This window comes from Rhea pennata, chromosome 11 (assembly GCF_028389875.1).
Source record: "Rhea pennata isolate bPtePen1 chromosome 11, bPtePen1.pri, whole genome shotgun sequence".
NCBI lineage: Eukaryota > Metazoa > Chordata > Aves > Rheiformes > Rheidae > Rhea > Rhea pennata.
Window position 1 is genome coordinate 18,845,078 of NC_084673.1, and position 16,358 is coordinate 18,861,435.

At 33.7% G+C, this 16,358-nt stretch overlaps 1 protein-coding gene across 1 annotated transcript in view; it reads right to left on the bottom strand.

The window, feature by feature from the left end:
* The window catches only part of SMARCA1 (SWI/SNF related, matrix associated, actin dependent regulator of chromatin, subfamily a, member 1), a 33,605-nt gene that overhangs the window by 1,812 nt on the left and 15,435 nt on the right, over nucleotides 1-16,358 (bottom strand). Inside the window, exons 14-22 of the mRNA XM_062584373.1 lie at nucleotides 15,851-15,983; nucleotides 14,666-14,814; nucleotides 13,823-13,942; nucleotides 12,891-13,001; nucleotides 12,583-12,696; nucleotides 7,061-7,183; nucleotides 5,439-5,571; nucleotides 4,342-4,460; nucleotides 3,911-4,123 (exon numbers count right to left, since the gene is read on the bottom strand). Of these exons, the coding sequence (XP_062440357.1) occupies nucleotides 3,911-4,123; nucleotides 4,342-4,460; nucleotides 5,439-5,571; nucleotides 7,061-7,183; nucleotides 12,583-12,696; nucleotides 12,891-13,001; nucleotides 13,823-13,942; nucleotides 14,666-14,814; nucleotides 15,851-15,983 (1,215 nt within the window). The remainder of the gene's footprint in view (nucleotides 1-3,910; nucleotides 4,124-4,341; nucleotides 4,461-5,438; nucleotides 5,572-7,060; nucleotides 7,184-12,582; nucleotides 12,697-12,890; nucleotides 13,002-13,822; nucleotides 13,943-14,665; nucleotides 14,815-15,850; nucleotides 15,984-16,358) is intronic.

Here is a 16,358-nt window from a genome sequence, read left to right on the forward strand (position 1 = left end):
TAGTGTTCAACATCCATATACTAATAAGATTAACTTTGTTATTGTACCTCTTCCTTTACAATGTTTAAAAACACCTTAGTTTAAGCATTTCTCTAACCAGAGAGAAATACAATCTTCAGTGAAATATTTCAACTTCCTGACAAGGTATTTTCAAGACTGTATGCCAAACTTACACCCCAAAAGATCTTTCATCATGTTTAGATGAAGCACATAATATACCACCTCCCAGAACACTATACTAGATTTTAGGAAAAGTCATCTTTGGATACATCTTTAAAGCAGGGAGAAAAGGAATCAATGCTATCTTAAGCAACATTTTACTAGGTACACAGATTTTGTGATGGCGTAAGACACTGTAGGACTCCAAATTGGCAAAAATCTATCCAATCTTAAACCTTGAACTCTCTGTTGCATTTTCAGATTTAAAAAAAAAAAAAAAAAAAACACCAAAAGCATTGTAGGCCATAAATGTTTTTTAGCAAAAAGATTTCCTAGTCATCTGAAAGCAATCAAGCTTTAAATTACAGAAGTGTCATGTATGGATTAAAAAAATTCCAATACAACCATAACATTATTTGTATTGCAGTTAATAATAACTATTTGCTTGGTTAATAACAACCACTTGCCTGGAGGTTGCCTTGTTATCCTATCTCAAAAAAAATTCTGATCAATATATAGTACCACTCATTATGATTCATTGAGTTTATGTATATTAAGAACAGAGATTCTGCGTACTTTTCCTTCCAACTCAAGGAAGGAGCTTTCTTCTGAAGGAGAGGGATAGAAAAGAATATTCTATCTATTGCAGTCATTGATTTCTTTTTCTTTAACCTCAAGCTACTCCAGAACTACCTAGTAGCATAAATCTTAGCCTACAACTGGTAAATTTGCAGGAAAGTGAATCAGTGACCTTTTCGCCCAGAAATTAGTTCACATTTTCTCAGCATCTGTAATCTCCATATTGCCTCAGCCATCATGTTATATGATAGAAAACGATGCGGTCAAGCATCCAACATGCATGTAGGCTTCTGCTACACTCACTATCATAGAGAGTAAGAATCTACATAATAAATTCTGTCTTGAACTACTGAAACTTCAGTATGGACTAATTCATCTAATTTTAGTACTATAAAAAATACGCTTAGTTTAAAATGCCTTGCACCTTTAGAGCTGAGTTTCCTTCAGTTCTCTCTTTAGGATGGAAAGAGATAAGACATAGTTTGCTCCCCACTTCATAGCTATAAAGACTAGTACTGCAATAAATAAGACGGGAGCACTGAACCATCACCTTTTGCATGCCTGAAAGCAGAGAAGCTGACTTGAGAGTGAAAGAAATACTCAGTCTGAAGCTGGCAGACAGGCATGTACATTCTTGTATTTACAAAGGAGTCATTTCTCTTAGGCTGGTATAGAGTTTGCAGAAAGGTAAAGAGAATACAGTAAACTATGGTTTCAGAAAACAAATACATAATTCAATACTGCCATGATACCATGCATTCCTCCGGCATGAACAGAAATAAAACAATAATAGCTAAAACTTAAATATATCTCTGTGCCCAGTATAAAAAAAAAAAATACAATTTTAGGTGCTCTCAATTTCTTTGAAAAGTTACATTTTAGGCTAAACCATCTGTTTTTGGAATAAAGAAATGAAATCTATTTTTTTTTTTAAAGAAATCTTCAGAAGGAGAAAAATGGATAAGATGGAAGATAAACTAGCTATTTATATGGAGTTCAAGGGACATCTAGTGGTTAGCAAAACAGTTTTTTTTGAAGAGCTTGACAGTAAGTCTCTTTCACAATTTAAGCTACCCTTTCTATGATGTTTGATACAAGTCTGAATGTGATAAACAGTAATTTGAGATCATATGTGATTTAAGTGCTCTAAGAAAGGGTTTTTATCCACTTCCACTAAACATATTATGTACCTTTATAAAGATTTGTATTTATACTTAGTTCAGCTATTCTTAGCATTAGACAACTTTTCAGCAAGTTTCTCCAGAAAAGATATAAAGCTAGTGCAAAATGGACTCACACAGAAATTAATACTTCCACAAATGTCAGGATACTTGTATGCATAAAATACATACCTTATTGGCATTTATAAACTACCTAATCATATCATGACATTTTAAAACAATTAAGAAAATGTAACATGTATTAGAAATAAAAGATTACTTTATCCATTATCTATACTTTGAATTTTCAAACTACCTTTTTAATGAACTCAAGGATTTGCAAGAACCAGATAGTAAGAATACAAGATTTAACTTTACTTCTGACCTAAATATAAATATTCATGTATGTTTTTAATTTCTATTATCCATTTTTATGGTTTTCTTAAATGGATTCCTCCACAGACAGTTTAAAAGTAACTTAGTCATAGATTAAATAGTGGAGTTCTCTCTTTTAAGGGTCATAGTTTTATAACCCAGTATTTCTTCAAATAGACATTTTAGCACATAAAACATGTAACTCTTATTAATTAAGGGGTAGCTGATGGACTATCCAGAAATACTTCAATTGCTGGAATATGAAGTAGAAATCATACTGCATAATCATAAACAACACTGGGAAAAGCAAAATATTCCCACCTGTTCAAATAAACATTCTAAATATTTTATCGTATGTATTATTTATTCTTTATACAAGCACTCAGAATATTTTATAAACAAATCCTGAGGTTTGTGAATGAACAAGGGAATGAAGAATAATGAACGATGGTTCTGCAGCTACTAGACTAACCTATTGAAAAAAAATCCAGGTTGGATACTAAATGGCATTTAAGTTACCTGACCACAATGTAGTAGTTAACTAGCAATTTGCTTATAAGGCAAGGGGGAAAATCTAGGACAGTTGCACAAGGGACAACGTGCTCCATTCTTTTGTATCAGCTATCCCCAGGAGCATTTTGTGTTCAAACAGACAAAAAAAAAAAAAAAGTTGTTCCAGCTCACACTCATTCCAAGTGAGGAATAAGTTATTTCTTATATTTTCCCCATATAAATATGGGCATGTACCATGCATGTTTCTGTGTCTGTTCACATGTGTTTGTCCTTAATACAAAGCGCACAGACTTGCAAGTTTTACTCAGAAAAAAAAAAAAAAAAAAAAAAAAAAGGAGCTGAACCAGGGGATATTGGAGCAAAGATTCCAGAGCTGAGCTAACAGTCCCACATCCTCAGGTTGGCACCTACATATCTTACTATTTGCAGCCACCGAAGTTTCTGCTAGTATCGACACTTCTCACTTAATGTCTAAATTCAAATAAAATGGCTCTGCACTCCAGAAAGAGAAAAATATAGCTGAAACAGACCATTGACCTACTTGTTTTCTTTATCAACCTTATATTTTGCAAGTGTGAACAAACACTCCAGAAAAAAAAATAAGCCCTTTTAAATGATAATCATTATTGACAACTAAAAAGTGCATTTTAAACCAATTTCTCCAATGATTAACTCTTATATGAATCACTGTAGATTTCCTCATGTTTTTAAAATTTAAGTGCTAGCATTAGAAAAGCTGTTCTTCTCTCCAAATGTTTATTTCAGGTGTCTTCAGTCTTGAAAATTATCAAATAATTCTGAAAAGTAGTCATATGTTAAGATACATTCTTTGGTCAAATTTTTTGCAGTAAAAGTATTCATAAGGATACTCTATTAATCTACATTAATTTCTTCGGGTTACATAGTATTATATTTCAGCAGTATTATATTGTTTCCTGCACTGAGGGAAAAGTTTATTCTAGCAAGAATTAGGAAATGAAAATGAACACCAGATTTCTTTTTTCAGAATTTGTTTCCTAGAGTCCACACATGACTTGGCACACATCCAGATTTTACATACTGGTGCTTAAAAAGGAGAAAAGATATATCATATAATGATTTAGCCGTAACTAACTGATACCTACCATTGCAGTTCTAGATTTGATAAACCAGTCAAATCTGAACTGAGGAGCATTGCGCACACACTGCCTTAGTTCCTCATATACATTTTCTTTGTCAAAGCCCATCTTGTGTAACATGCATATCAAAAATCTGTCTTCTTCTTCTGTGTAATTTTTTCCTTTGTTTGTTCCATACTGAATACGCAGCTGATGAAAAGGTGCTTTATACCTTGCAATCTGAATGCAAAACAAGAATACAGACTATCAGATAGACCACATTACATCAAGGATTTATTACACATTAGTGTAGACTACCTTTTTATATGGCTACCATATTTCAGTAATATTCCCACCCAACTATTCCCTTTCTGAAGGGATCCAAAAGATGGATCTAACTAACTATAGGCAGAGGAAGAAGTCAGCTGAAGGACAGGACAGGAAAGAAAAAAGATTACTTTGGCATCAAGTGCTTTCTTGATACTGATCCTCCGTTGAATTCTTGCTTCTCCTCGTTCAATTTGAGCCATAATCCTTTCAATGTCCTGCAGTTCATTACAACGTTCCCAGAAAACAGCTAAAAAAGGAAAACACAGCTTGTAAAATAAAATCATTTCCTTTACTCTTCACTGTTAAACCACTCTTCATCAAAACAGGAATGCAGTTTGTGGTTCCATTAAATCTTAAAGATTTGCTAATACTCTCTGGTTTACTGCAGGAGCCAAAAAACAAACTTGCTCAGACTTTTATTCAATGTCTTTAAAAGTTAACTAGAAGTAAAAGTTCAGTAACAACTGTAACAAAGTTCAAGTCCAACATAATTAATTTAATGGTATTAGATACAACTCCGGAAAAAATTACTTTTAAGGAAAGCTTGTCTTAACAATGGTGAAAATAGTTAGAACCGATAGCCCAGTAGCAGCATTAACCCATGTCTCACAAAATACTCATATTTCAGCTTTTGCTAGCTGTCTTTTTAAGTATAGGCACTAAGTATAAAAACTAATAATTTGTGGCTTCTTGGGTGATATCTTTTAATCAACCCAAAATAAATTCAGCAAATTCCAGTGAACTCTAGTGCAGTTGCTCTTTTTTAAGTGACAAGTAGAACACTACAGCATAAAAATTCTAATAGTTTAGAAATTTAAATCTAAATAGAATGGAATGGATGAAATAGAAAGAATTCTGAACAAATCAAAATCATAAATATTGTAGAAATACCAAAGACAAAAGGTACAGAGTACCAGCTAGAAGCCTGTATTTAACATAAGTATGTTGCTACTTTGAGGCAACCTCATGATTCCAAAAGACCATAGTGTCAAACACAAATTAACTATGCCATGTTCTAAATTTTCACTAAAAGAGAAAAAGATGCTGCAAAGTTAACCTTTTCAACAGAACCAAATCTTCTACAAGAAATCAGATGTTTTTTTTAAAAAAAAAAAATCTTCAAATACACTTCCAAATTCTCTATCTAGTAATTCTAAAAGAAATCATAGTAAAAATGATGGAGATACCACAATTTTAAGAGATACACTTCAAAATATCTACAAACCTGAATACTCAATGACCTCCTCAGGCGACTTTCCCTCCACTTCACGAGCAATATTGTCTATATCATCACGTCCGTATTTCTCATTAGCTTTAATAAACTGGTTAAAATCTCTTTTGTTCCAGTTTGTAAAACCCTGTAAGCAGCCAGAGATCACAAAGTCACCACTTCGTAGAAGGGAAAACAATTGCCAAATTTTTTTCTTAAGTATGTATCATTTCCTCCCACTGCTAATGCTTCTGCATAGTGTTACATAATTACAATGGTTGATAGTCTTCAGGATTTCCATAAACTTCTAATATTGAGGATTTATTACCAAGTCATAACAAGTCTGAGGAGTTATTTTTGTGCCTGACTCCTCATGCATTAGTATGAGCTTTTTACTGTATTTTCTTTCTTTAAATCTTTGAAGTGGTACTTCTCCAAAGAAACAAGCTTAATGACAGGTTACTATATTTAAGTCACACTTCAGCAGACAAAAGCAACAAATAACGTAAATTATTTAGAGTATTTATAAACCTTGAACAAAACACACACACACTTGGATGAAAGTACAAGTACTTCAAGAAATAGTCTTTAGTCTGAGTAGATGCAGTCAAATGGAACCTCCATAGCACTGTCAAACAGAAAACGTTATGTACTGAAGAAATGAACCCAAAAGTGAACAACAGTTAAATGAGATGCAATGCATGAAAACATCATCCAAGAATGAGAAATTACAGTTTAAGGATAGAAAAAGGAGAAAACATCAAAAATAAACAAATGCCTGAGTAGTAATTTGTCATGAACTGAGTTTCTTTCATCAGAGAAATATATTTACAGGGAAGCCTGTCAGTTCTCCAACTGAATAAGCTCAGTCCACAATCAGATGGTGTTTTACAAGAAATCTAACATCCACAACACAAATATTTCTTTTTAATCATTAACAGCAGTACGGACATGCATACTTAATATTTTCCCTACTATAAATAAGGGATTAACAAAGAGTAGCCTTGCAAATTTCTTCAAGGTGCAATAAGCCCAATTCCTTTATAGAAAAACTTTCTCAATCAAAAAAGTCTGCTACTTAAAAAACACACTTTCTCCTATTAAGTAACTCTTAATAAGCCAAAACAGTACAATAACTATCCAAAAATTCAGGAAAATAGCTGAATTCAGTACTAGAAGCATGCCCAACAGCAGAACTGGGACAAGATTAATGGACGTAACATGATGTCTTTCATACCTGTATAAATGAAATGGGTTGATATAGGCTTGTGCTCTCTGATTTAAACTACTTTCGATTAAAAAAAAAACACACCTGCAAAGCAGATGCACATCTGAGTGGCACATGCCACTGACTGAATTTCTGCATGTATTGTTGAGCTGTGTATCCGCTAGACAAGTCTTGGCTTTGGAATTGATGCAAACATTCAACGAAGTGGTAGTTAATTGAAATGGAAACTCGTCTGAGAACAGGACAGCTCCCTCAGAACAAAGACAAGACAAAATAATTTCATCTTGCATTTGTGCACTTTGTTACATCCATGTAGCTTTCCTGAACAGTTATCATTAGTACTGTGGATTTATATTCCACACTAGTAGAAGCATACACTGATACACCTCAGCTCTTTTCATCATTTTACCTGTGTTAGAAGCTTTTCTTTCTCCTCGGTTTCTTCAGGAGTCAGAGGCATAGATTCATCAATCTTCTTTTGCTCTTCCTTTTGCACCTGAGCTGCATTTGGAAGGTCAGGATTCCTGGGAACCTAAAATCAGCAGCAGGGGGTACAGATAAGTAGTAGTGCAACAATGTTAGGAAACAGACACTCTCCTATAAATCTTGCTTTACAATTTATAAACATATGTTAAAACTGACCGGACTGGCACAGTCCACATCCACTAAGTACGTGTTGTTATAAAAACAAACAAAAAAACCCACCACACTTCACACCTTAACTACCCTGAAGAAACAAAGCCTAAGATAACTACAAAATAACTGCAAAACTGAAACTACCCTTTTAGACAAGGTGATGTATCAAATACTAAGTGACTCAGCTGAGCTCATTTGCTCTTGTCTGACAAGCTTTTAAGTGTAATGTTTAGCTTCAGTAAGTAACAAAAGGGTCCTATTCACTTTTTCTCTAAGAAACTTAACTGAAAAATAATGTAGAATACATCTGGTAAAATACATTTTCAAACTATTAAGTAGTAAAGCAAACACTGATTGTTACAATTATCTTTTCTACTGTGAACAGAGCAATTTTCCCCAACAATTACCATATACATTTTCTAGAGATTTGAATCTTATTGCTTAAATTTTCACACCCAAAAAACAGGGCTAGATTTTGTCAAATATTATGTCTGCCGTCATTATTACGTCCTGTACCCACCACTAAATCAAACAAGGTAAGGACACTGTGAGAGGGGCAGATCCCCACCTAGCTTAAGCCATCATACTTCACTGATTTCAGTGACACTTTTTAACAGCTAAGGATCTGCTCTCTTATAAAAAAGAAATTAAAATCTCTTGGACATAACTAAGGTGAAATACTGAGGTCTGCTAGATCTACTATAAAGCGATGCACACTGCCTATTTAAAGGCCAGACTGTGATATTAAATATAGTAAACCAGATCTGCAACATTTTGCATGTCCTGACATCAATTTAGTATTTGCAGCCTTTAAGGTGTGCATTGCTCGGCACACTGCACAGCTGCACACGGGGAGAAGCGCGAGATGCCCACGAGCCTGGCAGCCACAGGAGCCTGCCTCGAGATCAGACTCTGAACCCCAGCTGCCAGCAGAAGTAGCCCCGAGGCACACAAACGTGGTTGCAGACAACACTCAAAAACAGACCAAAAGGTCATAGAAATTATCCTCTTCCACACGCCAGGCAGCTGATTTGGAAGTAAGGTCAAACATCTCTCTCGGGCAGAGGTGCCCCCCCATCCCTCGAGCAGCTACATCACCCACTGCTAGGGTGCAAAAGTTGCACCAGCTGTTACACATCTGGACTTCCCTCACAAAACCCAGCATTTGCTACAGACTCTGCAGGCAGTGCATGTTTCTGCAGCACCAAGGCACGAGGAAGGCAAGAACTACGGTTAAGATCTAGCTAAGAAACGTTCTTGTTTTCAGTGGTTTACATTAACACTATGATATATAAAAGTTTGGTCTCTAAATCCTTTGATACTGTTTTTGAGGTAGTCCTCATTTTTAAAAAATGAACTCTCTTGAAATGAAAAGTTATACTTTCTATACTTTTTTATACTTTCTAAGCAGCAGACATTTAACGATCCTGTTCACCACCAGTAAGCAGCATATTACATTTGTAAGATAACAAGAATCATGTTAGATTCATCTAATCCAATGGATTTAGTTAACAGAACTGAAGCACAATATTCAGGCATTCAAATTACTTCCTGAAGTTTTGTTCTGAGGCAGTAAAAAGTAAAATCTGAAACTATATAAGAAACTATTTTCTCCTCTATAAATACTATCACTTCAAAAGTTATTGCACTGTATAAAGAAGGTACTTTTCAGTTCATATTTTTGGTTGAAATTTTAGTAGCTTTTCCAAAGAAATATGGAGTGCCAAATTAAACATGATAGCAGACAAAACGGGAGAAATAACCACATGTCGGGTCACACAAAATTAGTCACCTACAATGCTACGCTGCCAAAAAAGATGAATTCAAGTCTTTATTACTTTCTTATATATTCATAAACTATTACAAAATGAGTTCTTCACTATATTTCATAGCTGAAAACAGGTACTTGTCATTTAAGATTCCAAATTGTCTACCAGAGAAATTTAGTAAAATAGTACATTCACATCTCACAGAAAAAACAATAAATTTTAAAGGCTCAAATTTGTCTTAAATTAAATATGTTACATTTATCTATTTGATTAGAAATTTTTAGCTACAAATGCCTCTGTGATCAAACACTCTTGTAGTCAGCAACTTCTCTAAATATATTCTGAAGTTTGAAATTATTAAAATAGCACAAATCATCACGTGCTCTAAAAAGATGTCCTGTAGCTCTAAAGTCTCCCTTCTATCAAACGACAATTCAGTTCAAAATCCAGAGAGAAGACAATGTTTTCAAATTGTGTCATTTCAGACTTTAAAGCCTAGGAAAAATCTACATCCACTCTTCCCCTCAAAAGATGTTATAGACAGAAAATAAAGGAATTACCTTACAGATCTTCAAAACATGCCTCTGCTGACAAAGTTCTTTGTTCTGGTATACCCGGAAAACGGGTACTATGATTTTTTTTTCCTACATTAGTTCCTGACACTACTAAACCTGAATGTCTCCTAGCAGACAGATAGTATGTCTCTTTTAGAGTTAAAAATGGGATCATATTTTCAATAGTTTAGGCCTGACCATATAGAGTTTTCACTCCTTAAATTCTCCTCTAACTTTTTCTCCCTATTTTGATGGGTAGCCACACCCCATTTTAATAATATATAGTATCCCCAAAATACATTTTTATTTGAGTCTCCTATTTACCGCTATATAAGGCCACTCCCACCAAAACAGCTGAAATATTGTCATCTCCATGACAGTACTCATACTTCAAATAACTGTTCTATGTTGAGGTTTTATTTTTACACAGTTTCAGATGCCTCAAGTTGTAGCCACAGCTAGGCTGCAAGTATAGCAAAATTTATCTGTCTTGTCTATCACCATCATCTTAAAAATATGTTAAAGTAGAATCTGAAATTACCCTAGGAATTATTTTGCTAATTTCTGCATGTTCACACACAAGAGAGAGTACATTTATTTTAATTGTGATCTCAGTAGTTACTCCAAGTAGAAAGATAAATGGACATTCATGCTCCACAACCAGTGAATTATGTGCACCAATTCATTATTCAAAAAGAGAGGAAACTGAAAGAGCACATAAGATATTTTCATTTCAGACACATATACTGAGACAGACTTAGCTAGTTATTTTACTTCATCACACAGTGCTAAGTATGTCAGCAGTACGAAAACATGATCTTTCATTTCATTTAATAACACAAAGTTTTGTATTAAATAATATGAAAGCAAAAAAAAAACCCAGTAAGATAGTTCACACCGTGCATATATATGTATAATAGCATACTGCATGTTGGGAATTTTCTTTCTTTTCTCAGAACTGTTCAAAAAATCCTGCCGCTAAAAGCAGCATAAAGGCCTAAACTTACTTATTTTCACTGACGTTTAATTGTCTTCTTCTAGGAGGCCATTCCCTACTATATCAAGCTACAATGACAACTTGTCTTCCTTCTATCACGGCAAACAATTCTACTTATTAGTAATTCTATTGTTTAGCCCCTTTCTTTTTTTCAACCATAATGCTATGAAATCTGGAGAAATGACAGCCTTTTATGAATGTTCTTATATATTTAGTTACGGAGAATTAAAACAAATAAAAACTATTTTCATTTAAAATACATTGAAAGCTGCTTATATACTAAAAAGGTTAATAGAAGCACTGATTTGTTACAACTGTGAGGATCATCCTAAGTTAAAACTCTGTAGTTTGCAGTTTTGTCAGTAGCATTTCTTTTATCACTACTTATTTTACCATTCCCAGACCACTGTTAGCTAGTTTTCTGATCTTTGCATTAGACTTTGTGGATGTAGTTATCTGAACTATGTATATTCTTTCAGTTCAGTTTATTTTCAAACTTCTATTATTCTCTCCTTTCTAAAAACATATTAAGAACGTTACTATCTTCCAGGTGGCTAGCTACTGCAAACTTTTAAAAACTTTGCATTAATTAAATTCTGTTACACTATTTTCACTCATATAGCAGTCTTCACGTATTTTCCTCATTTACATCTGTCTTCAGAATTTTTACATTTCTCTTTTTATAATCCTTACCTGAACTTCCCTCAGTTCTCAAAAACGATGAGCAGCAACGACAGTAACTTTCCTTCATTTAGAGCTTTAATGAATTTCATACAGTCCTCTTGATTCAAACACATTCAGTCTCTCTAAACATTCTTTTATCTAAGTTTAACTAATATCCCCATTTCACATCCTCCACCTCCCATTTCACACACATATGTGGGCAAGATCAGCAATCTTTCATCCTTATTGTTAAAGAATTAATTGAAGAATTTCTTTCCCTGAGCTAATTATACTTCAATTCTTATCTATCTATCCTGCCATTCTCAAAGTCTTTCAGCTTCCAACTAGATTTTAAGCACCTTCTGCTTATTTTTTAAAAAAGTCTCCTAATATTAATTCTACTCTTTCATAATGCCAATTTCCTATCTATTGCTTTCTATGACCGTTCATGTTCTCCAACTTGTTTTATAAAAAGTATTTTCTTCTTGCTGCAACCTATTACCAGACTTGTTGTTGGGTTTTTTTATGAAGTTACATGTCTGGAAGTAGGAGTCCCATCTGAGCAGTCCCAAACATTGGCATCAGTAATGAAAATCAACATCAAAACAAAACATTTGTTTACCAACTGCCCAGTAATATCGAGCAGGGGAAGGCAGCTAAAGTATAGCAGGTGAAGGGGGGGGGGAGGGGAGAGGAGGGGAGGGGAGGGGAGAAAGTATATATCTGTTGTTTATTTTCCTTTCCTTAATAATAATATATTCAGTCTCTTCTCCATATCTTTATACATTCTACAGTCCCCAGAAATGCAAGAAAATTGAAGTTACTATGCTTATCATCATCCCAACACTAAGTCAACTTCAGTATTAACTAAAGATAATTTCTGTGCAAGAAACATGAACACTATCGTGAAACAATTCATACTTTAGAAGGTGATTTTACATTAGTCAAGACTGATTTTCTCACCTTAGCCCACATATCACTTAAAAAAAGAAAAGATAAGTATATGAAGTATTGGAACTGTCTTCACTTTTTCCAATATTATTGTTAGATACTCACTACATAAGATGCATGAAGCTACTCGCACATAAAATTCTAAATAAAGGAAGAAATTACAGGTGACTGTGTTGCACAGTGTGGAATGACATTTTAAGTAGTTTTTCTTCAAAATAGGAAAACACTTTGCAAAAGATAAAACCAGAATGAATTCAGACATATTTTCATCTACTTCTTTAAATTAGCTGCTGTTGAGGTTGAAGTAGATCTACATAGAATACAAATATATATCACTAATCTGAAAAAAAAGTAGTATTACCTTATATCCTATAGTCTTACGATAATACAGAATTTCTTTTTCCAGAAGTTCAAATAATCTTGGTGGAAAAAATTGGAAATCCTGAATATTTGGTTGTTTTGGAGGTCGTGGAGCCTTCAAAAATACACAGGTATATTAATATTATTTCTGTACACTTAAACTGCCATATTTCAGCACTATTGGCAATGTATTGCTCTACAGAACACATTAGTTTTATTACAAGTATAGGGTAAGAGTAGAGGATGCAACAAGGAAGAGGAAAAGAAAAAAAATAAAATCTGGGGGAATAAAATTCCCCAGCTTTTTACCTTTGGAACTTTTGGTTCACTAACACGCAAGGCTTCTCTAAAATAAGCATCCACTGCATAATTAGCTTTGCGTTCTCGTTTTGGAGGCTCTATCCATTCCATCATGCTCAGCTATATACAAAATGGAAGAAAAATACATTAAAATAGCAGTACACTATTGACACCTGAACAGAAAGGATATTTTTATTGCAAATCTTTTGCTCCACTCATCAACATGAACAGTACAACAAAACTTAAGAATAAGCTAGAAATGCAGATTACAGTACACGTTCAGACACATAAAAGAGATCATACAGCAGGAAGGGAAGGCTGTGATCTTGCAGTGTCATGGGTAGTCCCCCCACTTATGGTAACCTATGAACTTCAGGCATCTTAGTGAGGTGGTGATTCTGTCCACATAAATCCCATTGAAAGACAGGGACTTAGTCTCCAAATCCTGTAGGCTGCTATGGTGAAAAAATTACCTCTCCAAATATCACAATGAATAACTTACACAGACACTACCATATGGACAAAAAAATCCATTAGACAGCAGTGAATTAATCTAAAACTTACTAAAGCATTTCAAGACCATGCTGTATTTAGCTGGTTTGTTTTAATAAGTTATTTGCAAGAAAAAAAAATAGGTATTTATATATACACACATACTTTATTCTCATTGAATATTTTGTTTCTTTAAATGTTTCTTCAAGATTTTTAAGAAATTTGGATAAAAATAGATATGGAGCAACAGTCAGCCATATAGAGAACAATCTAATCATAAAAGGTAATTGCTTTGGAGAATGTACTGCAGTTAACAAACGAGAGTTTCTACAGGCAGTAGCCTTCTACTTCTTTAGCATAACCTTTATGCTGTAACATTTTTGCCATGGTCTTTGGACTTGAGCCTCTAAAGTCAAGTCTTAAAGACTTTGGTTTATGAAAAAAATTACCTTTTGTTTTTCTCTATAATCTTCACCTTCGAAGTTATACAAGCTCATTTCCGTGTCCATAGTGAAATTTCTTAAGGAGCTCTCTCCCATTTTTTGCAATCGTTCATTCATTTCAGCTGTCTAGAATGCAGAAAATTATATTTAGAATCACACAAGATATTCAGTATTTCCTGCAAAAACAGCTTTCATCATTAAAACATTCTCCTTTCCTTCTTCTGCTTCAATCTTCTACTTACATTTTCCATGTTAAATAGGAAAGAAGTCCACAGTGCTTTTCAACACTGAACAATCTGATTCTAAGACCTTCCATTAGACCAAGTTTATTATGCTGTGATGTAGCCTTATACAATTTAACATACATCCTGTACATCTCTATGATTTAACTTTTGAATTTAACTGAAATTTATGCCCAACACTTAGGAGCTGAAAGGGTAGTTCATTTTTTCACAGAGCTACCTATTTCTTATTGCAGCTCCATAAAGGCTGTTTGTCTATTAGAACTGCTGGCATAAAATTCATATCTTTCTAAAAGCCTATCCCATGAAATAAACAATGTTGAAGATAACGTGCCCGTTTTTTCCACAGTTTGAACTACTGAAAGTTATCACAATTCACTTCTTTCACTCCTTAAGCTTTCATAGCCTTTAAAATATTTACCAACAGTAAAATATTTACCAGCAGTTGGGTGTAAGCAAACAGATTTACCAAATTATCAGATTTAATTATTCTTGCCCTCCACTTCTTTTCTAGCATACAAAATATTTATTTATATATATATATATATATATATATATATAAAAATATGATGTATATTTCAAATTTAATACAGAATTGTTCTCTCACCTTCTTTTCACCTCTTTCCAGAATAGTGGTTATATCTTCTTCTGTCAGCTCACTGTCTTTTGAAGCAAAGACATGTGTGGCTCCATGTCGGATCATTTGCAACATTTCATCCTTTGCCAGTTTGTTAGACTGTTGGTCTATGAGCCTTCCTAAAATTAGAAGAAATATGTTGAAATCTGTAATATAAAAATTCTAGCAGGCCCATGCAAATAGTGGATTTTTTTCAGTTCACTGGCAGCGGAAGAAAGAAAAAAGACAGAACCATGTAGAAAAAAAACTAAATTTCACTTGTGCTGAACGTAAATAGAAATTGGGGAGATATGGGGATCTTTGCAGGGGAGACTAACTTTGTATCAAGCCAAAACAAAGATTCTGTTTCACTTTCAGATAATTCAGATTTTATGTTTTAGATCTTATTCTTGTAAATTTAGCTGATTTTTTTAAACAAGAAATTTATTTTGACACAAGAAACAACCAAGTATTCTGGAATAAACATTAAGAAGCTCTTCATTAAGAAAATGAACACCTAATTCTGCTGATTTCAAATCAAATCTCTGAATACTTTCACTTTGCCCAAAATTATCATTTTTCCCCCCAACGTTTCACTCATCCTGTCTCATCTCTTCACAGACCATTTTGAACACCATCCTTTCAGTAACCCATCCCACTGGAAACGCAAACTGTTATGTCATTCACAACTTGCACAGATCTCAGCTTGAAAATCTTAGCTTTTAATAAATTATCTTCAAAAGGCTTCGGAACAAAGCAACATTGCAGTTTTAATTTTCGTTAAATTACAGTACAATAAGAACCACTTCTATATAACTGTTTTTAACTGTCCTAGAACACACTGCTACTATTTTTTTCAAATGTAACACAAAAATCAGTTGATACCTATTTAACAGTAATTTATTTTCCTCATTTAGATTCTTAACAGGAATCTATGCCAACATCCCTAATTTAGGAGAACTCACACTTTCAAATGAAATTTTATCTCTATAAATGAATGATTTCTACGTGACACTTTTTAGATATATTTAGTGTACCGCTATTATACACAAGGTGTGCTCTGAGGCAGAGTATTTACAGTAGTAAATAACCACTGTACTTCTGTAGTTATTTAACCCGTGCTCTAAGGGACTGAACCAAATTCTGTTGCAGACAAAAACATATATCAGTTAATACCTTGTTGTATAACTATAGAGTCCAGTCTCAGTTTTATTTCAGCTCTTTCTACAATCCTCTCTTCAACAGTATTATCAGTGATTAGTCGGAACACCCGTACTGGTTTCTTTTGACCAATACGATGCGCACGATCCTAGCAAACATAAATCAACGAGTATTCAGTAATAAAATCTCACAGATTAGACAGTTAACTTGCTATATAGCAGAAACATCAGACAAACCAGCAAAAATTTCTTGGTTCCTTGCTTATTCAACAGTACACAATAAATGTAAAACCAGTATAGTAATACATGCTTATACCTGGACAGATGCATCTTTTAAATTTGGGATAGTTATTGCAATAAACTTATCTACCTCACTGTAAACAAAGGTAACCGAAGGCCAGTCTACAATGCAAGTGGGAACTGGAGTAACAGCATATATACATACACTCTGTGTGTGTGTGTGTGTACATAATATACATATATATGTATAAGATTTTTATATTATATATACATACATATATTTA